This window comes from Sinohyriopsis cumingii, chromosome 6 (genome assembly GCF_028554795.1).
Source record: "Sinohyriopsis cumingii isolate HCF-2022 chromosome 6, ASM2855479v2, whole genome shotgun sequence".
NCBI classification, from domain to species: Eukaryota; Metazoa; Mollusca; class Bivalvia; order Unionida; family Unionidae; genus Sinohyriopsis; species Sinohyriopsis cumingii.
The window spans coordinates 98,233,908-98,256,520 of record NC_142966.1 but is presented as its reverse complement, the minus strand read 5'-3'; the positions used below and the strand labels follow the sequence as shown (position 1 = coordinate 98,256,520).

Sequence of the window (22,613 nt, the reverse complement as noted above, 5' to 3'; positions counted from 1 at the left end):
TGAAAATGTCTTTGTCATATTTGCAAAACTACTACCTGGTGATTAGTTGTCTTCGTCCTCTTCAGGGGTATGTTAGCTATCATTGAGAAAAGAACAAAGTGAAATTCGACAAAAGTAGGCCTCTCATATGTTGGTTCGAAAATGATTGCAAAACAAGAATGTTCCGATGAAATTGTTTTCATGCCACAGAATACTTGCTGCTTGTTTATGCTTTCCTGCTTTTCTATTTCCAGAGGTTTCGATCATTTGGTAGTCCAATGTTCTTTATTCTTTTCTTGATGTATTACGTGTAGTTCCAGCTACACTATCTTATTTTATATTTTGATTTGATATCACTGACTCGCGTTTAGAATATAGCTGGATTATAATTTATGCATTTGGTCAGATCGGCATTGATGTCATTTTTTTGTGTTGCAAAGCCCAATACAAAGCATACTTCTTTGTGTAATATCAAAGATCGGCATGGAAACGGTCCTTGTTTACAGGAAACGTTTTATTATCAAATACGATATTCCCAAGCCCACTCTCAGAACTGTTCGCTGAACAAGACATACCTACGTATTCACTGTCAAAAGTGCCAGGAAATCCATTACGGTATATATCTTTTCTGATTTCGATTTTTAGAAGCACGTATAATACGAAAGTCCCGATATATATTTTGTTTGATGTAATAATCAATTAGGTCATTGTTTGGAATGAAGATAATTTGTGTCTGTGTATGTGTGTGTGTTTGTGTGTGTGTGTGTGTGTGTGTGTGTGTGTGTGACTACGGCTGATTTGGAAATCTCTGTGATATTTTCAAAAATATTACCTGGTGATCAGTAGTCGTCTTCCTCGTCAAGGGAATGTTAGCTACCAGTTAGAAAGAACAAAGTGAAATTCGAAATGAGTTGTCCTGTCACATGTTGGTTAGAAATGGAATTGCAAAAACAAGAATTTTCCGAGGAAAATGTTTTCATGCCACAGAATGCTTGTTGCATGTTTATGTTTCCTGCTTTTCTATTTTCAGAGGTGTCGTTCATTTTGTAGTCTTGTGTTTGGTAGTTATTCTTTTCTTGATGCAATACGTGTAGTTACATCTACATTGTCGTATTTTACATTTTGATTTGATACCACTGACTCGCGTATAGAATGCTGGTGGATTATAATTTTTATATTTGGCAGGATACGACAGTCATGCAAGTTTGTTTTATATTTTAATATAATGATGTTGTGACTTGATTTTTTTTTCTCCAAGAAAACTGGTGTACTTTTACAGACGTAAACATTATGTACAGCTACATATTAGTCAAGCTGTCAAATCTATATAACTGGTTAAACGATTCATCAGACAATGCTTGATTATAAGAGTTATGTTTGCATGAAATAATGAATTATTTCGTTTGCGTCACAAAATAGGATTGGCCATATGATATGTAGCTAAGTCATACATAACTATTATTAAAAGTGAAGCGGCTATGGATTGGGAAACTTCACTTATTGTTAACAATTAATTTCATATCCAAATATCATCAGGTCCGAGGAGATGGATGCGACTCCTCAAAAGAATTCAGCAGAAGATTCTGATCTGGATGATTCAGAAGGCAGAGAAATGTAATCATCAATCCTGACTCCAATCTCTACAATAACACATAACTCGCAGACTATATGTAGATAAAGTATTTGAATACTATAACCCATTAATATGGATTGAGAAAGTACGCTCTGAATTGTATTATTGGGTTGGGAAGACCACTGAGAAAGGTGCATGCTGGACAGGATACAACTTAGGATGTCTGACTCTGAAGAGTCACGAAGTATACCAAGTTCTTTATATGGTCTGACTCCAAACTGTACAATCTCACATAATGCGCTAAATGTGTGCATTATTCGTTTCGATTAATAAATCCATTTTTATGCATGGAAGAGGACGCTTTGTTTGGCTTGTGTTGTAAAGGCCATTGACAAAGTATACTAATTTGTCTAACCTCAAAGATCGGGTTGGAAACTCTCCTTGCTGGAAAGAAACTTTCAGTATCAAAGTAAATTTTGCACAGCCCACACGCAGAACTGTTTGCTGAACAACACAGAATTTAGGTTTTCAGTGTAAAAACTGCCAGGAAATACATACCGGTATATATCTTGTTTCGTTTCGAATTGTAGAAGCACGTAAAATACGAAAGTGCCGATATATATTTTCGTTGATGTAATAATCATTGAAATAATTCTTTGGAATGAAGATAGTGTGTGCGTGTGTGTGTTCGTTTGTGTTTGTCTGTGTATGTGTGTGTGTTTGAGTGACTACGGCTGATTTGAAAATGTCTTTGTCATATTTGCAAAACTATCACCTGGTGATTAGTTGTCTTCCTCGTCAGGCATATGTTAGCTATGATTGAGAAAAGAACAAAGTGAAATTCGAGAGGAGAAGGCCTCTCACATGTTGGTTCGAAAATGATTGCAAAACAAGAATGTTTCGATGAAATTGTTTTCATGCCACAGAATACTTGTTGCAAGTTTATGCTTTTCTGCTTTTCTATTCCCAGGGGTTTCGTCCATTAGTTGTCCAGTGTTCTTTATTCTTTTCTTGATGTATTACGTGTAGTTCCATCTATACAATCTTATTTGATATTTTGATTTGATATTACTGACTCGCGTTTAGAATATAGCTAGAATAAAATAAGGCATTTGGTCAGTTCCGGCAGCCATTACATTTTTCTTATACTTTTAATATAATGATGTTGTGATTTGATTGTTTTCTGCATGTAAACTGTAGTACTTTAAGAGACATAAACATTATGTACAGTTAAATATTAGTCTAGAAGTAAAACCTATATAACTGACTAAATGTTTCTTCAAAATAAGCTTGATTATTAGAATTATGTTTGCATGAAGTAGTGAACTATTTCGTTTGCGTCACGAAATAGGATTGGCCTTACGATCTGTACTTAAGTCATGATTATTTTCATACCCAAATGTTATCAGGTCTCAGCAGAAAGATACGACTGCTCAAAAGAATACAGGAGAAGGTTCTGACCTGGATGAGTCAGAAGGCAGAAACAGGTAATCATCAAGCCTGGTTCCAATCCTTACAATCACACATAACACTTAGATTTTTGGTAGATAGTGTATTTGAATACTATAAACCATTCATAGGCATTAAGTACGCTCTGCATTATATTAGTGGGATGGGAAGACCATAGACAAAGGTTTATGCTGGACAGGATACAACTTATTATGTCTGCCTCTGAAGAGTCCGGAAGTACACCAAGTTCATTATATGGTCTGTCTTCAAACTGTACAATCACACATAATGCGCTAAATATTTGCACATATTCTTTTCGATTAATAAAATCCATTTGTATGCATGGAATAAGTACGCTTTGTTTGGCTTTTGTTGCAAAGCCCAATATAAAGTATACTTCTTTGTGTAACATCAAAGATCGGCATGGAAACTGTCCTTGTTTAAAAGAAACGTTTTATTATCAAATAAAATATTTCCAAGCCCACTCTCACAACTGTTTCTCTGAACAAGACATACCTACGTATTCACTGTCAAATGTGCCAGGAAATCCATTACGGTATATATCTTTTCTGACATCGAATTGTAGAAGCACGTATAATACGAAAGTCCCGATATATATTGTGTTTGATGTAATAATCAATTAGGTCATTGTTTGGAATGAAGATACTATGTGTATGTGTATGTGTGTGTATATGTGTGTGTGTGAGTGTGTGTGCGTGTGTGTGACCACAGCTGATTTGGAAATCTCTGTATCATATTTTCAAAAATATTACCTGGTGATCAGTGGTCATCTCCCTCGTCAGGGGAATGTTAGCTACCATTGAGAAAGAACAAAGTGAAATTCGAGATCAGTTGTCCTGTCACATGTTGGTTAGAAATGGAATTGGAAAACAAGAATTGTCCGAGGAAAATGTTTTCATGCCACAGAATGCTTGTTGCATGTTTATGTTTCCTGCTTTTCTATTTCCAGAAGTTTCGTTCATTTAGTAGTCCAGATCTATATAACTGGTTAAACAATTCATCAGATTAATTTTGATTATAAAAATTATGTTTGCATGAAATAATGAATTATTTCGTTTGCGTCACCAAATAGGATTGGCCTTGCGATATGTACCTAAGTCATACATGACTTTAAAAGTGAAGCGGGTATGGATTGGGAAACTTCACTTATTGTTAACAATTAATTTCTTATCCAAATATTATCAGGTCCGAGCGGAAGGATGCGACTCCTCAAAAGAAATCAGCAGACGGTTCTGATCTGGATGATTTAGAAGGCAGAGAAAGGTAATCATCAAGCCTGATTCCAATCTGTACAATAACACATAACACGCAGACTATATTGTAGATAAAGTATTTGAATACTATAACCCATTAATATTGATTGAGTAAGTACGCTCTGAATTGTATTATTGGGTTGGGAAGACCACTGAGAAAAGTGCATGCTGGACAGGGTACAATTTAGGATGTCTGGCTCTGAAGAATCACGAAGTATACCAAGTTCATTAATGGTCTGACTCCAAACTGTACAATCACACATAATACGCTAAATGTGTGCATATATTCGTTTCGATTAATAAAACCCATTTGTCTGCATGGAAGAAGGACGCTTTGTTTGACTTATGTTGTAAAGGCCATTTACAAAGTAGACTTATTTGTCTAGCCTCAAAGATCGGGTTGGAAACTCTTCTTGCTGGAAAGAAACTTTTTATTATCAAAGTAAATTTTGCACAGCCCACAGGCAGAACGGTTTGCTGAACAACACATAATTAGGTATTCAGTGTCAAAAGTACCAGGAAATACATTACGGTATATATTTTATCTCATTTCGGATTGTAGAAGCAAGTAAAACACGAAAGTGCCGATACATATTTTCGCTGATGTAATAATCATTGAAATCATTCTTTGGAATCAAGTGAATGTGTGTATGTGTGTGTTTGTGTGTGGGTGTGGGTGTGACTAAGGCTGATTTGAAAATGTCTTTGTCATATTTGCAAAACTACTACCTGGTGATTAGTTGTCTTCGTCCTCTTCAGGGGTATGTTAGCTATCATTGAGAAAAGAACAAAGTGAAATTCGACAAAAGTAGGCCTCTCATATGTTGGTTCGAAAATGATTGCAAAACAAGAATGTTCCGATGAAATTGTTTTCATGCCACAGAATACTTGCTGCTTGTTTATGCTTTCCTGCTTTTCTATTTCCAGAGGTTTCGATCATTTGGTAGTCCAATGTTCTTTATTCTTTTCTTGATGTATTACGTGTAGTTCCAGCTACACTATCTTATTTTATATTTTGATTTGATATCACTGACTCGCGTTTAGAATATAGCTGGATTATAATTTATGCATTTGGTCAGATCGGGCATTGATGTCATTTTTTTGTGTTGCAAAGCCCAATACAAAGCATACTTCTTTGTGTAATATCAAAGATCGGCATGGAAACGGTCCTTGTTTACAGGAAACGTTTTATTATCAAATACGATATTCCCAAGCCCACTCTCAGAACTGTTCGCTGAACAAGACATACCTACGTATTCACTGTCAAAAGTGCCAGGAAATCCATTACGGTATATATCTTTTCTGATTTCGATTTTTAGAAGCACGTATAATACGAAAGTCCCGATATATATTTTGTTTGATGTAATAATCAATTAGGTCATTGTTTGGAATGAAGATAATTTGTGTCTGTGTATGTGTGTGTGTTTGTGTGTGTGTGTGTGTGTGTGTGTGTGTGTGTGTGTGTGTGTGTGTGTGTGACTACGGCTGATTTGGAAATCTCTGTGATATTTTCAAAAATATTACCTGGTGATCAGTAGTCGTCTTCCTCGTCAAGGGAATGTTAGCTACCAGTTAGAAAGAACAAAGTGAAATTCGAAATGAGTTGTCCTGTCACATGTTGGTTAGAAATGGAATTGCAAAAACAAGAATTTTCCGAGGAAAATGTTTTCATGCCACAGAATGCTTGTTGCATGTTTATGTTTCCTGCTTTTCTATTTTCAGAGGTGTCGTTCATTTTGTAGTCTTGTGTTCGGTAGTTATTCTTTTCTTGATGCAATACGTGTAGTTACATCAGTTAGCTACCAGTTAGAAAGAACAAAGTGAAATTCGAAATGAGTTGTCCTGTCACATGTTGGTTAGAAATGGAATTGCAAAAACAAGAATTTTCCGAGGAAAATGTTTTCATGCCACAGAATGCTTGTTGCATGTTTATGTTTCCTGCTTTTCTATTTTCAGAGGTGTCGTTCATTTTGTAGTCTTGTGTTCGGTAGTTATTCTTTTCTTGATGCAATACGTGTAGTTACATCTACACTGTCGTATTTTATGTTTTGATTTGATACCACTGACTCGCGTATAGAATACTGGTGGATTATAATTTTTATATTTGGCAGGATACGACAGTCATGCAAGTTTGTTTTATATTTTAATATAATGATGTTGTGACTTGATTTTTTTTCTCCAAGAACACTGGTGTACTTTTACAGACGTAAACATTATGTACAGCTACATATTAGTCAAGCTGTCAAATCTATATAACTGGTTAAACGATTCATCAGACAATGCTTGATTATAAGAATTATGTTTGCATGAAATAATGAATTATTTCGTTTGCGTCACAAAATAGGATTGGCCTTACGATATGAACCTAAGTCATACATAACTATTATTAAAAGTGAAGCGGCTATGGATTGGGAAACTTCACTTATTGTTAACAATTAATTTCATATCCAAATATCATCAGGTCCGAGGAGATGGATGCAACTCCTCAAAAGAATTCAGCAGAAGATTCTGATCTGGATGATTCAGAAGGCAGAGAAATGTAATCATCAATCCTGACTCCAATCTCTACAATAACACATAACTCGCAGACTATATGTAGATAAAGTATTTGAATACTATAACCCATTAATATCGATTGAGGAAGTACGCTCTGAATTGTATTATTGGGTTGGGAAGACCAATGAGAAAGGTGCATGCTGGACAGGATACAACTTAGGATGTCTGACTCTGAAGAGTCACGAAGTATACCAAGTTCTTTATATGGTCTGACTCCAAACTGTACAATCTCACATAATGCGCTAAATGTGTGCATTATTCGTTTCGATTAATAATAATGTGTGTGTTTGTGTGTGTGTGTGTGTGTGTGTGTGTGTGTGTGACTACGGCTGATTTGGAAATCTCTGTGATATTTTCAAAAATATTACCTGGTGATCAGTAGTCGTCTTCCTCGTCAAGGGAATGTTAGCTACCAGTTAGAAAGAACAAAGTGAAATTCGAAATGAGTTGTCCTGTCACATGTTGGTTAGAAATGGAATTGCAAAAGCAAGAATTTTCCGAGGAAAATGTTTTCATGCCACAGAATGCTTGTTGCATGTTTATGTTTCCTGCTTTTCTATTTTCAGAGGTGTCGTTCATTTTGTAGTCTTGTGTTCGGTAGTTATTCTTTTCTTGATGCAATACGTGTAGTTACATCTACATTGTCGTATTTTACATTTTGATTTGATACCACTGACTCGCGTATAGAATGCTGGTGGATTATAACTTTTATATTTGGCAGGATACGACAGTCATGCAAGTTTGTTTTATATTTTAATATAATGATGTTGTGACTTGATTTTTTTTTCTCCAAGAAAACTGGTGTACTTTTACAGACGTAAACATTATGTACAGCTACATATTAGTCAAGCTGTCAAATCTATATAACTGGTTAAACGATTCATCAGACAATGCTTGATTATATGAATTATGTTTGCATGAAATAATGAATTATTTCGTTTGCGTCACAAAATAGGATTGGCCTTACGATATGTACCTAAGTCATACATAACTATTATTAAAAGTGAAGCGGCTATGGATTGGGAAACTTCACTTATTGTTAACAATTAATTTCATATCCAAATATCATCAGGTCCGAGGAGATGGATGCGACTCCTCAAAAGAATTCAGCAGAAGATTCTGATCTGGATGATTCAGAAGGCAGAGAAATGTAATCATCAATCCTGACTCCAATCTCTACAATAACACATAACTCGCAGACTATATGTAGATAAAGTATTTGAATACTATAACCCATTAATATGGATTGAGAAAGTACGCTCTGAATTGTATTATTGGGTTGGGAAGACCACTGAGAAAGGTGCATGCTGGACAGGATACAACTTAGGATGTCTGACTCTGAAGAGTCACGAAGTATACCAAGTTCTTTATATGGTCTGACTCCAAACTGTACAATCTCACATAATGCGCTAAATGTGTGCATTATTCGTTTCGATTAATAAATCCATTTTTATGCATGGAAGAGGACGCTTTGTTTGGCTTGTGTTGTAAAGGCCATTGACAAAGTATACTAATTTGTCTAACCTCAAAGATCGGGTTGGAAACTCTCCTTGCTGGAAAGAAACTTTCAGTATCAAAGTAAATTTTGCACAGCCCACACGCAGAACTGTTTGCTGAACAACACAGAATTTAGGTTTTCAGTGTAAAAACTGCCAGGAAATACATACCGGTATATATCTTGTTTCGTTTCGAATTGTAGAAGCACGTAAAATACGAAAGTGCCGATATATATTTTCGTTGATGTAATAATCATTGAAATAATTCTTTGGAATGAAGATAGTGTGTGCGTGTGTGTGTTCGTTTGTGTTTGTCTGTGTATGTGTGTGTGTTTGAGTGACTACGGCTGATTTGAAAATGTCTTTGTCATATTTGCAAAACTATCACCTGGTGATTAGTTGTCTTCCTCGTCAGGCATATGTTAGCTATGATTGAGAAAAGAACAAAGTGAAATTCGAGAGGAGAAGGCCTCTCACATGTTGGTTCGAAAATGATTGCAAAACAAGAATGTTTCGATGAAATTGTTTTCATGCCACAGAATACTTGTTGCAAGTTTATGCTTTTCTGCTTTTCTATTCCCAGGGGTTTCGTCCATTAGTTGTCCAGTGTTCTTTATTCTTTTCTTGATGTATTACGTGTAGTTCCATCTATACAATCTTATTTGATATTTTGATTTGATATTACTGACTCGCGTTTAGAATATAGCTAGAATAAAATAAGGCATTTGGTCAGTTCCGGCAGCCATTACATTTTTCTTATACTTTTAATATAATGATGTTGTGATTTGATTGTTTTCTGCATGTAAACTGTAGTACTTTAAGAGACATAAACATTATGTACAGTTAAATATTAGTCTAGAAGTAAAACCTATATAACTGACTAAATGTTTCTTCAAAATAAGCTTGATTATTAGAATTATGTTTGCATGAAGTAGTGAACTATTTCGTTTGCGTCACGAAATAGGATTGGCCTTACGATCTGTACTTAAGTCATGATTATTTTCATACCCAAATGTTATCAGGTCTCAGCAGAAAGATACGACTGCTCAAAAGAATACAGGAGAAGGTTCTGACCTGGATGAGTCAGAAGGCAGAAACAGGTAATCATCAAGCCTGGTTCCAATCCTTACAATCACACATAACACTTAGATTTTTGGTAGATAGTGTATTTGAATACTATAAACCATTCATAGGCATTAAGTACGCTCTGCATTATATTAGTGGGATGGGAAGACCACAGACAAAGGTTTATGCTGGACAGGATACAACTTATTATGTCTGCCTCTGAAGAGTCCGGAAGTACACCAAGTTCATTATATGGTCTGTCTTCAAACTGTACAATCACACATAATGCGCTAAATATTTGCACATATTCTTTTCGATTAATAAAATCCATTTGTATGCATGGAATAAGTACGCTTTGTTTGGCTTTTGTTGCAAAGCCCAATATAAAGTATACTTCTTTGTGTAACATCAAAGATCGGCATGGAAACTGTCCTTGTTTAAAAGAAACGTTTTATTATCAAATAAAATATTTCCAAGCCCACTCTCACAACTGTTTCTCTGAACAAGACATACCTACGTATTCACTGTCAAATGTGCCAGGAAATCCATTACGGTATATATCTTTTCTGACATCGAATTGTAGAAGCACGTATAATACGAAAGTCCCGATATATATTGTGTTTGATGTAATAATCAATTAGGTCATTGTTTGGAATGAAGATACTATGTGTATGTGTATGTGTGTGTATATGTGTGTGTGTGAGTGTGTGTGCGTGTGTGTGACCACAGCTGATTTGGAAATCTCTGTATCATATTTTCAAAAATATTACCTGGTGATCAGTGGTCATCTCCCTCGTCAGGGGAATCTTAGCTACCATTGAGAAAGAACAAAGTGAAATTCGAGATCAGTTGTCCTGTCACATGTTGGTTAGAAATGGAATTGGAAAACAAGAATTGTCCGAGGAAAATGTTTTCATGCCACAGAATGCTTGTTGCATGTTTATGTTTCCTGCTTTTCTATTTCCAGAAGTTTCGTTCATTTAGTAGTCCAGATCTATATAACTGGTTAAACAATTCATCAGATAAATTTTGATTATAAAAATTATGTTTGCATGAAATAATGAATTATTTCGTTTGCGTCACCAAATAGGATTGGCCTTGCGATATGTACCTAAGTCATACATGACTATTATTAAAAGTGAAGCGGGTATGGATTGGGAAACTTCACTTATTGTTAACAATTAATTTCTTATCCAAATATTATCAGGTCCGAGCGGAAGGATGCGACTCCTCAAAAGAAATCAGCAGACGGTTCTGATCTGGATGATTTAGAAGGCAGAGAAAGGTAATCATCAAGCCTGATTCCAATCTGTACAATAACACATAACACGCAGACTATATTGTAGATAAAGTATTTGAATACTATAACCCATTAATATTGATTGAGTAAGTACGCTCTGAATTGTATTATTGGGTTGGGAAGACCACTGAGAAAGGTGCATGCTGGACAGGGTACAATTTAGGATGTCTGGCTCTGAAGAATCACGAAGTATACCAAGTTCATTAATGGTCTGACTCCAAACTGTACAATCACACATAATACGCTAAATGTGTGCATATATTCGTTTCGATTAATAAAACCCATTTGTCTGCATGGAAGAAGGACGCTTTGTTTGACTTATGTTGTAAAGGCCATTTACAAAGTAGACTTATTTGTCTAGCCTCAAAGATCGGGTTGGAAACTCTTCTTGCTGGAAAGAAACTTTTTATTATCAAAGTAAATTTTGCACAGCCCACAGGCAGAACGGTTTGCTGAACAACACATAATTAGGTATTCAGTGTCAAAAGTACCAGGAAATACATTACGGTATATATTTTATCTCATTTCGGATTGTAGAAGCAAGTAAAACACGAAAGTGCCGATACATATTTTCGCTGATGTAATAATCATTGAAATCATTCTTTGGAATCAAGTGAATGTGTGTATGTGTGTGTTTGTGTGTGGGTGTGGGTGTGACTAAGGCTGATTTGAAAATGTCTTTGTCATATTTGCAAAACTACTACCTGGTGATTAGTTGTCTTCGTCCTCTTCAGGGGTATGTTAGCTATCATTGAGAAAAGAACAAAGTGAAATTCGACAAAAGTAGGCCTCTCATATGTTGGTTCGAAAATGATTGCAAAACAAGAATGTTCCGATGAAATTGTTTTCATGCCACAGAATACTTGCTGCTTGTTTATGCTTTCCTGCTTTTCTATTTCCAGAGGTTTCGATCATTTGGTAGTCCAATGTTCTTTATTCTTTTCTTGATGTATTACGTGTAGTTCCAGCTACACTATCTTATTTTATATTTTGATTTGATATCACTGACTCGCGTTTAGAATATAGCTGGATTATAATTTATGCATTTGGTCAGATCGGCATTGATGTCATTTTTTTGTGTTGCAAAGCCCAATACAAAGCATACTTCTTTGTGTAATATCAAAGATCGGCATGGAAACGGTCCTTGTTTACAGGAAACGTTTTATTATCAAATACGATATTCCCAAGCCCACTCTCAGAACTGTTCGCTGAACAAGACATACCTACGTATTCACTGTCAAAAGTGCCAGGAAATCCATTACGGTATATATCTTTTCTGATTTCGATTTTTAGAAGCACGTATAATACGAAAGTCCCGATATATATTTTGTTTGATGTAATAATCAATTAGGTCATTGTTTGGAATGAAGATAATTTGTGTCTGTGTATGTGTGTGTGCTTGTGTTTGTGTGTGTGTGTGTGTGTGTGTGTGTGTGTGTGTGTGTGTGTGTGTGTGTGTGTGTGTGTGTGTGTGTGTGTGTGTGACTACGGCTGATTTGGAAATCTCTGTGATATTTTCGAAAATATTACCTGGTGATCAGTAGTCATCTTCCTCGTCAGGGGAGTGTTAGCTGCCAGTTAGAAAGAACAAAGTGAAATTCGAAATGAGTTGTCCTGTCACATGTTGGTTAGAAATGGAATTGCAAAAACAAGAATTTTCCGAGGAAAATGTTTTCCTGCCACAGAATGCTTGTTGCATGTTTATGTTTCCTGCTTTTCTATTTTCAGAGGTGTCGTTCATTTTGTAGTCTTGTGTTCGGTAGTTATTCTTTTCTTGATGCAATACGTGTAGTTACATCTACACTGTCGTATTTTATGTTTTGATTTGATACCACTGACTCGCGTATAGAATACTGGTGGATTATAATTTTTATATTTGGCAGGATACGACAGTCATGCAAGTTTGTTTTATATTTTAATATAATGATGTTGTGACTTGATTTTTTTTCTCCAAGAACACTGGTGTACTTTTACAGACGTAAACATTATGTACAGCTACATATTAGTCAAGCTGTCAAATCTATATAACTGGTTAAACGATTCATCAGACAATGCTTGATTATAAGAATTATGTTTGCATGAAATAATGAATTATTTCGTTTGCGTCACAAAATAGGATTGGCCTTACGATATGTACCTAAGTCATACATAACTATTATTAAAAGTGAAGCGGCTATGGATTGGGAAACTTCACTTATTGTTAACAATTAATTTCATATCCAAATATCATCAGGTCCGAGGAGATGGATGCGACTCCTCAAAAGAATTCAGCAGAAGATTCTGATCTGGATGATTCAGAAGGCAGAGAAATGTAATCATCAATCCTGACTCCAATCTCTACAATAACACATAACTCGCAGACTATATGTAGATAAAGTATTTGAATACTATAACCCATTAATATGGATTGAGAAAGTACGCTCTGAATTGTATTATTGGGTTGGGAAGACCACTGAGAAAGGTGCATGCTGGACAGGATACAACTTAGGATGTCTGACTCTGAAGAGTCACGAAGTATACCAAGTTCTTTATATGGTCTGACTCCAAACTGTACAATCTCTCATAATGCGCTAAATGTGTGCATTATTCGTTTCGATTAATAAATCCATTTTTATGCATGGAAGAGGACGCTTTGTTTGGCTTGTGTTGTAAAGGCCATTGACAAAGTATACTAATTTGTCTAACCTCAAAGATCGGGTTGGAAACTCTCCTTGCTGGAAAGAAACTTTCAGTATCAAAGTAAATTTTGCACAGCCTACACGCAGAACTGTTTGCTGAACAACACAGAATTTAGGTTTTCAGTGTAAAAACTGCCAGGAAATACATACCGGTATATATCTTGTTTCGTTTCGGATTGTAGAAGCATGCAAAATACGAAAGTGCCGATATACATTTTCGTTAATGTAATAGTAATTGAAATAATTCTTTGGAATGAAGACAATGTGTGCGTGTGTGCGTTTGTGTTTGTCTGTAATTGTGTGTCTGTTTGAGTGACTACGGCTGATTTGAAAATGTCTTTGTCATATTTGCAAAACTATTACCTGGTGATTAGTTGTCTTCTTCCTCTTTAGGGGTATGTTAGCTATCATTGAGAAAAGAACAAAGTGAAATTCGACAAAAGTAGGTCTCTCACATGATGGTTTGAAAATGATTGCAAAACAAGAATGTTCCGATGAAATTGTTTTCATGCCACAGAATACTTGCTGCTTGTTTATGCTTTCCTGCTTTTCTATTTCCAGGGGTTTCGTTCATTTAGTAATCCAGTGTTTTTTATTCTTTTCTTGATGTATTACGTGTAGTTCCATCTACACAATGTTGTTGGATATTTTGATTTGATATCACTGACTCGAGTTTAGAATATAGCTGGAATAAAATAAGGCATTTGGTCAGTTCCGGCAACGATTACATTTTTCTTATACTCTAATATAATGATGTTGTGATTTGATTTTTTTCTCCAAGAAAACTGTAGTACTTTAAGAGACATAAACATTATGTACAGTTACATATTAGTCTAGCTGTCAAACCTATATAACTGGCTAAATGTTTCTTCAGAAAAAACTTGATCATTAGAATTATGTTTGCATGAAATAATGAACTATTTCGTTTGCGTCACAAAATAGGATTGGCCTTACTGTCTGTGCCTAAGTTATATTTGTTTCATACCCAAATGTTATCAGGTTCCAGCAGAAAGATACGACTGCTCAACAGAATGCAGCAGAAGGTTTTGACCTGGATGATTTAGAAGGCAGAGAAAAGTAATCACCAAGAATGATTCCAATCTTTACAATCACACATCACACGCAGACTTTATGTAGATAGTGTATTTGAATACTATAAACCATTCATATGCATTAAGCACGCTCTGCATTGTATTAGTGGGATGGGAAAACCACAGACAAAGGTTCATTCTAGACAGGATACAACTTATAACATCTGCCTCTGAAGAGTCCGGAAGTACACCAAGTTCATTATATGGTCTGTCACCAAACTGTACAATTACATATAATGACTTAAATAACTGCACATATGCTTTTCGATTAATAAAATCCATTTGTATGCATGGAATAAGTACGCTTTGTTTGGCGTGTGTTGCAAAGTCCAATGCAACTTATACTTACTTATTCGTCTAACATCAAAGATCGGCATGGAAACTCTCCTTGCTCGAAAGAAAAGTTTTATTATCAAAGTAAATTTTCCCCAGCCCACACGCAGAACTGTTTGCTGAACAAGACATTACTACTTATTCAGTGTCAAAAGTGCCAGGAAATACATTACGGTACATATCTTGTCTCATTGTCTCGAATTGTAGAAGCACGTAAAACACGAAAGTCCCGATATATATTTTCGTTGATGTAATAATCGTTGAAATCATTGTTTGGAATGAAGATAATGTGAGTGTGTGTATGTGTGTGTGTGTGTGTGTGTGTGTGTGTGTGTGTGTGTGTGTGTGTGTGCGTGTGTGATTACGGCTGATTTGATAATCTCTTTGTCATATTTGCAAAACTATTACCTGGTGATTAATGGTCATCTTCCTATTCAGGGGAATGTTAGCTATCATTGAGATAAGAACAGAGTGAAATTCGGGAATAGTTGGCCTTTCGCATGTTGGTTTCAAAAGTATTGCAAAACAAGAATGTTCCGATCAAAATTGTTCATGACACAGTATACTTGTTTCTTGTTGATGCTTTTGTGCTTTTCTGTTTCCAGAGGTTTCTTTCATTTAGTAGTCCAGTGTTGTTTATTCTTTTATTGATGTAATACCTGTAGTTCCATCCACACAATCTTATTCTATATTTTGATTTGATATCACTGACTCGCGTTTAGAATATAGTTGGATTAAAATAAAGGAATTTGGTCAGTTCCGGCAGTCATGACATTTTTCCTATACTTTAATATAATAATGTTGTGATTTGATTTTTTTCTTCAAGAAATCTGTAGTACTTTAAGAAACATAATCATTATGTACAGTTACATATTTGTCTAGCTGTAAAACCTATATAACTGACTAAATGTTTCTTCAAAATAAGCTTGATTATTAGAATTATGTTTGCATGAAGTAGTGAACTAATTTGTTTGCATCACAAAATAGGATTGGCCTTATGATATTTACACAAGTCAGATTTAAATATTATTGAAAATGAATTGGCAATATATTGGGAAAATGTTGATATTGATAAAGATCAATTTATTTACATACTAATATGTTTTCAGGTCCCATCAGAACGAGACGTCTGTTAAAAAGAAAATAGCAGAAGGTTCCTACCCGCCGGAAGAGGCAGGAGGCAGAGAAAGGTAATCATCTATCCTTATTCCAGTTTGTTTAATCACTTATAACAGGCAGACTCTATGTACATGAAGCGTGTAAATATTATAATTCATTTATATACACTGGGTAAGTACGTTCTGAAATGTATTAGTGTTTTGGGAATACCACTGCCAAAAATGCGTGCTAGAATGGTTGCCGTTTAGGATGGCTGACTCTGAAGAATCAGAAAGTACAATAAGTTCATTATCTGGTCTGACTCCGAACTGTACAATCACACATAATGTGCTAACTGTGTGCATATATCCATTTCGATTAATGTAGTCCATTTTTATGCATGGAGTTATTACGCTTTGTCGTTTGGATTGGGTTGTAAAGGCCGATGATAAAATATTCTTCTTTGTCTTACATCAAGGATCGTGTCGGAAGTTGGCCTTGTTAGAACGAAACGTTTTATTAGCAAAGCCAAATTTGTATAGCCTACATGCAGACGTGTTTGCTGAATAGGACATGACTAGGTATTCAGTGTCAAAAGTACCAGGAAATACATTTAAGGTATTTATATTGTCTGATTTCAAATTGTAGAAGAGCAAATAACACGAAAATCCCGATATATATTTTCTTTGATAAAGTAATCATTGCGATTATTGTTTGGAAAGAATATGATATGTACGTTGTTATGTTTGTGTATGTGTGTGACCCACGGCGGATTTGAAAAGCACTTTATATTTGCAAAAGTATTACCTGGTGTATAGAGGTCTGGTTCCTCGACAGGGGAATGATATATATCATTCCGAATGGAAGAAAGTGAAATTTGGGGAATGCTGCTGGGTATTTCTTACTTCATAAAGTTACTTTTGTAGGAAGGTTTTCCATACAGGAGTCTTCTGTTAGAAAAGTATTTTAGCCCTTTTAAATCTTAATCTTTGACAGTTTTGAAAAATTCAATCTTTTGAAAAGCCTGATCAAATTTTCTTGTCTCTTCCTACGTGTACCTATTGCAAGAAGAAAGGACACGTTTGTATGATTGCTACTAATGAAAAAAAAAACCTCAGAATAAAAACAGTCCTATTCCAAATGATGTTATGTCTAAGAGGTCAGGGTCACGATGAAGTGTTGAAAACAATAAATTTGTTGGGTCTCATAAACCTCAGTTCGATATTATCATAGATACTTATGAACCCTTCATATGGAAGGGTTCTAAATCATTCTTAGAAGATTCGGTCAATCCTATCGATATTAAAATGTTAAGGGATACAGTGCTTTCTCAGAGTCTTTTTTTATCAGGTCCATTTCCTTTTTCTGAGATTTCTTCTTCTAATGAGAGTGCTGTTGTACAGGGAGTAGAGTCCGGCTTTGTTAATATTCCTCTCCATTGTGTCAATGGTTTTTGGTTTGTCCACCCATAGCTGACATGCCTCGTTTGGATCCGAAAGTTGATCCCATTGAAAAATAATCCGTTGATATATATCCAGCTTGCACAGTTACTATAGCTGTCTCAAAGAAAGCTCTTGAGAATGATGTTCATCATGAAAATATTCCTCTAGCTGACACATGTAATGGTCAGGCCTTTCATGTGGGCACATTCACTTCTTGTTTGGATCAATCAAGGGGTATTCATCACAGTGATCCTCTTGCAACTACTCATTCTCTTTATCAGAGTGTCAAACGAAAGTCACTCTTCGTCGAACAGGAAAATGATCATAAGGATCTGCTGTTTATTTCAAAGGTGCACGTAGTAAATCTGAAACCACTGAAGTACCTGTCTGATTTTTCACTAAACTTAAATTCTTATGGAACAATGGAGACCTTCTCACTTGTGGTCAGAATATTATCACATGGTAGTTCCAAACTCGTTCAGACAGGAAATACTTGGTCTGGCCCATGAAACTCCTCTGGCTGATCATTTAGGGATTAATAAAACCTCTCACAAGATCTCGAATCATTTCAATTGGCCAAAAATGAAACGTGAGTGATGTTTGTGTATGCAGTATATCTTGTCATACTTGTCAAATGGTAGAAAAACCCAATCATAAGACACACAATTCTCATCTGGAACCTATTACTGCATTTAAAGAACCATTTAGCAGAATAATTGTAGATTGTGTTGGTCGCTCGCCTAATTCCAAGTCAGGTAACCAGCACTTGTTGATCAAAGTTCAAAATTCATGTCTGGAATTTTCAAGCAAGTAATGTACGAATTAGGCATTCAACAATTCAGATCTTCTGCCTATCACCCTCAGAGCCAAACTTTACAAAATATGATTTGGTCATATTATTTTGATACCAATAAATATTGGGATGAAGGCATTAATTTAATGCATTTGCTGTTAGGGAACCAGTTCAAGAAATATTCGGTTCCTTTGAACCTGTGTTTAAATACACTGCTTGGACCATTGAATTTGTTAAAAGAGAAACGTCTTCCTAATGAAGATACTGAAACCAAACTTCTTGATTATGTTTCCAATTTTAAGTATAAGTTGTCAAAGACTTGTGAGGTCGCAAAAGTTAATCTAACCTCTACTCAGTCAAAATTGAAAGTAAGGTATGATAAAAACTCAATGGAAAGGAATTCTTAGCCTGGTGATAGTGTTCTGTATCTTTTGCCCATACCACAAAATCCTCTTCAGGCCTAGTAGTATGGTCCGTACACAGTTGAAAAGAAATTAAATGACTTAAATTATATCATAAATACTCCTAAAATGCAAAAATAAGTCAAGTGTGCCAAATAAACATGTTACAGGGGTATATTGAGAGAGATAGCCAGGTTTAAAATGGTTCTATATGTCCCACTCCGTGAAGAGTGAAGTGAATTAACACCATCAGACTCTAATAATTACGGAGCGACAAATCGTCGAAATTAAGAAATTATGAATACACCCGACAAAAAACGTTCACATTTCAACAACAAGAAAGGAATAAACTTAATCAGTTAATATTGGAATATGAGCACCTATTTCCAGATGTTCCTACAAAAGCAAAACAATTTTCCATGACGTTGAACTTGTAAATTCTAAACCTGTGAAACAACACACGTTAGAGATGAACCCTCTCAAGCATGAATACTTGAAGAAAGAAATTCAATATTTGCTGGAGAATTATATCAAAGAGGCCAGTAAAAGTAAATGGAGTTCACCATGTATACTTGTCCCGAAACCAGATAAAACTTTCCGTATGTGCACTAGTTATAGGATGGTGAAAAGCAGAAACGTATGAATAAGCAGATCCATTTCCATTACCAAAAATCGATGACTGCATTGATAAAATCGAAAATACCACCTATATCACCAAATTCGACTTTCCGAGAGGATTTTAGCAAATTCCACTGACGGAAAGAGCAATGGAAATTTCGCCATTCTTGTAATTAATAATATGATTGCACAACAGTGATTATATATTGGAAAATGTTCCATGCTTCAGAAAGTGACTGAATATCTGGTTCACCATTTTGTATTGTCACTGAGAGTACATTTTAATCCATATCGTCGAATTTTGGCACTTTTGTGTCTGTGACAAATAAGAAAATAACCGTATCATATATCCTTGCTACTACATGTTCTTGCATCTGTAATGTTATCCGAAGTTACCTTTCTTACATGCCAGAATGTTATGGTATGCATTGCTAGGAAAGTCCCTAAACCTATTTATTAGACCTTAGGATTCTCAAAAACTGATTGCAATAATCTTTTGCAATTCTGGATCTTTCGGTTTGAAAGTAACAATGGATCTGGTACACTTGTTGCTTTTTTTTTTTGGTTTCCTATTTCCAAAGAACTCGTTCTTGGAGGAATCTAGTTTTCTTTTTTCTTTTCTATATATAGTAAGTGTAGTTCCCTGTACACTCTCTCCTTCTCGAATCTCTTTACATATCTCTGAATCGCGTTTAGACAACAACTGAAGTAGAGTTTATGGATTTGGTCAGTTCCAGCAGTCATATAATTTATGTTTCTTTATTGTAGTGATTTTGTGATTTGGTTTGTTTCTCTGAACACAAAATATAAATTTGTGACACATTCTCATTATGTCCAGTTTTGTATCAGACTAGTTGTCCAACCTATATAACCTCTTTGAATTAAATTAGTAATTTTGTTTCACTTGTGTACGTCTTCTTTCGTATCTATCAATAAATAGTGCGCGCATATTGATCCATGTGTTTATAGCAGCCTGGTCGATGTCACCAATAGTCACTTTGATCTGTACCAGAAACTGTACAGGCTTCATACCACATGGCTCATCACCGATACACCTCAAGCGATTTCGAATGGCCATCTCAACTCGTTTAGATGAACTAAAGTATTCACGACAGGGGAAACCCTAACAGGGATTGTCACTATGGCTTCTGAAGCTAAGCATGTGATGACGAATTAACCGACCGTGGCCAACAACGAATCAGGCACAAAAATGTACGTGGATAGGCGCCATGTCAGAAAGAGCATGGGATACTTTCCCATTCTCTCGAGAAACACGGATAATCACTGCGAAATTATCGTTTCAGCATCGTCAGTATACTCTTCATCCTTGAAGGCCTACAATGGTCCTTTCAACCAATCTGGCAGCAGTCAGTGGCACAGGCGACGAGTGGGTGATTAACTGAGTTACCTCTAAGTTATGGTTCAAGGTACAACTTCCTCAAGCCATGCCGATATGGAAATTTAGGGTCCGAGGAAAAAATGTCGGCTGTGAAAAATATCTCACATGAAGACTCGATGATGTTAAACCAGATACTACCTCGTATGTCGCATACATTGGTGCAGCTTCAATAGGATCTATCTTGTTCGAATTTTGCATTGCATCCTCGAGTACATAAATGAAACACTCTACATTTAAATGTAAGCACAGTTGAGCCTACCAATCCAGGACTGAGTTATTTTCAGATTTTTACTCTGAACGAGCTCAAATATAGCATGCCGGAAATTGTGCTTATCGCAACATATTTTTACCAATTGTTGTTTGACGATGAACACAGAGGGAAGACCTCCTATGCATCCAATGATCAGCATGTGCTGAAGCAGACCACTGGAGTGCATTCGGAGGTGAAAAATGCTGGTATATCCGATCCTAAAGAATCCTATGAATGACGGAAGGCGGATGACATCAAACGATCTCAGCTCTCAGTATTACTCATGCGGGAGGAGCAGCTTCGAGAGGCAATAGATCGATACTGGAATGTCTTTAAATTTTGTAACGACCGAGAGTCAATGCGGTTAGTCAAAACCATAGACAGCCTCGTTCTTAATATCAGTAACGCATTACACATGAGCATCGTAGTCATTATCACAAAAACACTGCATGTCAAACGACGTCAATTTGGTGGTGGAAAGAAAAACGACGAAGCCCACAAAAAGACCACGATTGCATGGACAAAACGTTTTCGCGGGTATTGAGCTCTGCGTGGGTCTGTCAACACACTTAATTTTCTTCAACGGGTTGGTCTAGAATATGAGGACGTAGATACCATCATGTCGGTAATGGCGCTTGAATACGGATCTGGCGGAGCTGTATTTGATAACAACATGGTTATGGAGGCTCGTGTTAACGTGATAATGTTTAGTTTGTATGGAAAAGGCTGCAGTCTAATACGCGTATTTAGAGCAATTTCAGACGGAGGACATAGAGCAAAAGTTGGGTGCTGTATTTACGAAAGGAAGTGCTCCTGCACGAGGACATTTAGTCCCTATTCCAAAGGCTAGGCCTCTTAGGAACATTTAGATAAAATCAACGATTCAGAAAAATATCGACACAAGTACTGGAGTTCGTGGGTTCACATAGACAGAGATTTCAGCGATGAAAGACACTGTAAAAATCTATCTCAACATAGAACAAAGTGCTCTAGCGTACTATTATCTCTAACGACATCACCGATACAAAGCGGATGAGGTGTTACACGTCATAGAATCACAACAATATCTGATCCATGTGAACCTGAAACTGACTTCTGAGATGCTTTCTGATCTCGTAAAATTTCATTAACTGACCACAATCATTCAGGGTTTAAACGTATGGTTGGTGGGATACAAAATACATGAGATTGACGAGGATAGAGTGAATGTGCACATCAAGTTCCTAAACGAACACTTACCACAACTTGAGCTGCTGATGAAGAGTTTAATTGACTCAGGACCATGATCTTAAATTTTAACCACATCAACGAAAACTTACTTGCAGAGCACCGTTGCGAGCTAGAATCTTATTATCGCTATTTCTATCGGCAACCCGACGTCTAAGAACATGCATATCGACCTTACAAGCGCATCCCGGGAGTCATTTCTCTGATTCCGTTCATCATTACAGCCACGTGTGGAATTTCTACGGCAGTACTAGCTAATCCGCCTATGTTGATTTTATCCGGAGATGGATTAGCCCTGCATACGCTGGGGAAACGCATTGAGCCACTCAGTACCGCCGAACGCGCCATTTCAATAATTCAAACTCATTAAGAGCTGTACCAGATGACCTTGAAGGGATCAAAACAATGACTTTATGTATGTAAATTGTATTTCCTGGCTTATCTAGGTAACCATTAGGTTTGTTTCGCACAGATGACAATGCAGTTGATAAACTCGTGTTTTTGTTTCTCACATTGATACAGACAAAGTTTTAAGCAACATGTTCTGGCAAACATCCATCTTATACCTTTTTGTACAATAGGTATGTGAAT

The 22,613-nt window shown here is 36.0% G+C and overlaps 1 protein-coding gene across 1 annotated transcript in view; it reads left to right on the top strand.

Annotated features, from left to right (window-relative positions):
* The window catches only part of LOC149797526 (uncharacterized), a 194,012-nt gene that overhangs the window by 98,656 nt on the left and 72,743 nt on the right, over positions 1 to 22,613 (top strand). Inside the window, exons 48-53 of the mRNA XM_089960770.1 lie at positions 1,516 to 1,593; positions 2,962 to 3,039; positions 4,208 to 4,285; positions 9,350 to 9,427; positions 10,600 to 10,677; positions 15,904 to 15,984. Coding sequence (XP_089816896.1) covers positions 1,516 to 1,593; positions 2,962 to 3,039; positions 4,208 to 4,285; positions 9,350 to 9,427; positions 10,600 to 10,677; positions 15,904 to 15,984 — 471 coding nt within the window. The remainder of the gene's footprint in view (positions 1 to 1,515; positions 1,594 to 2,961; positions 3,040 to 4,207; positions 4,286 to 9,349; positions 9,428 to 10,599; positions 10,678 to 15,903; positions 15,985 to 22,613) is intronic.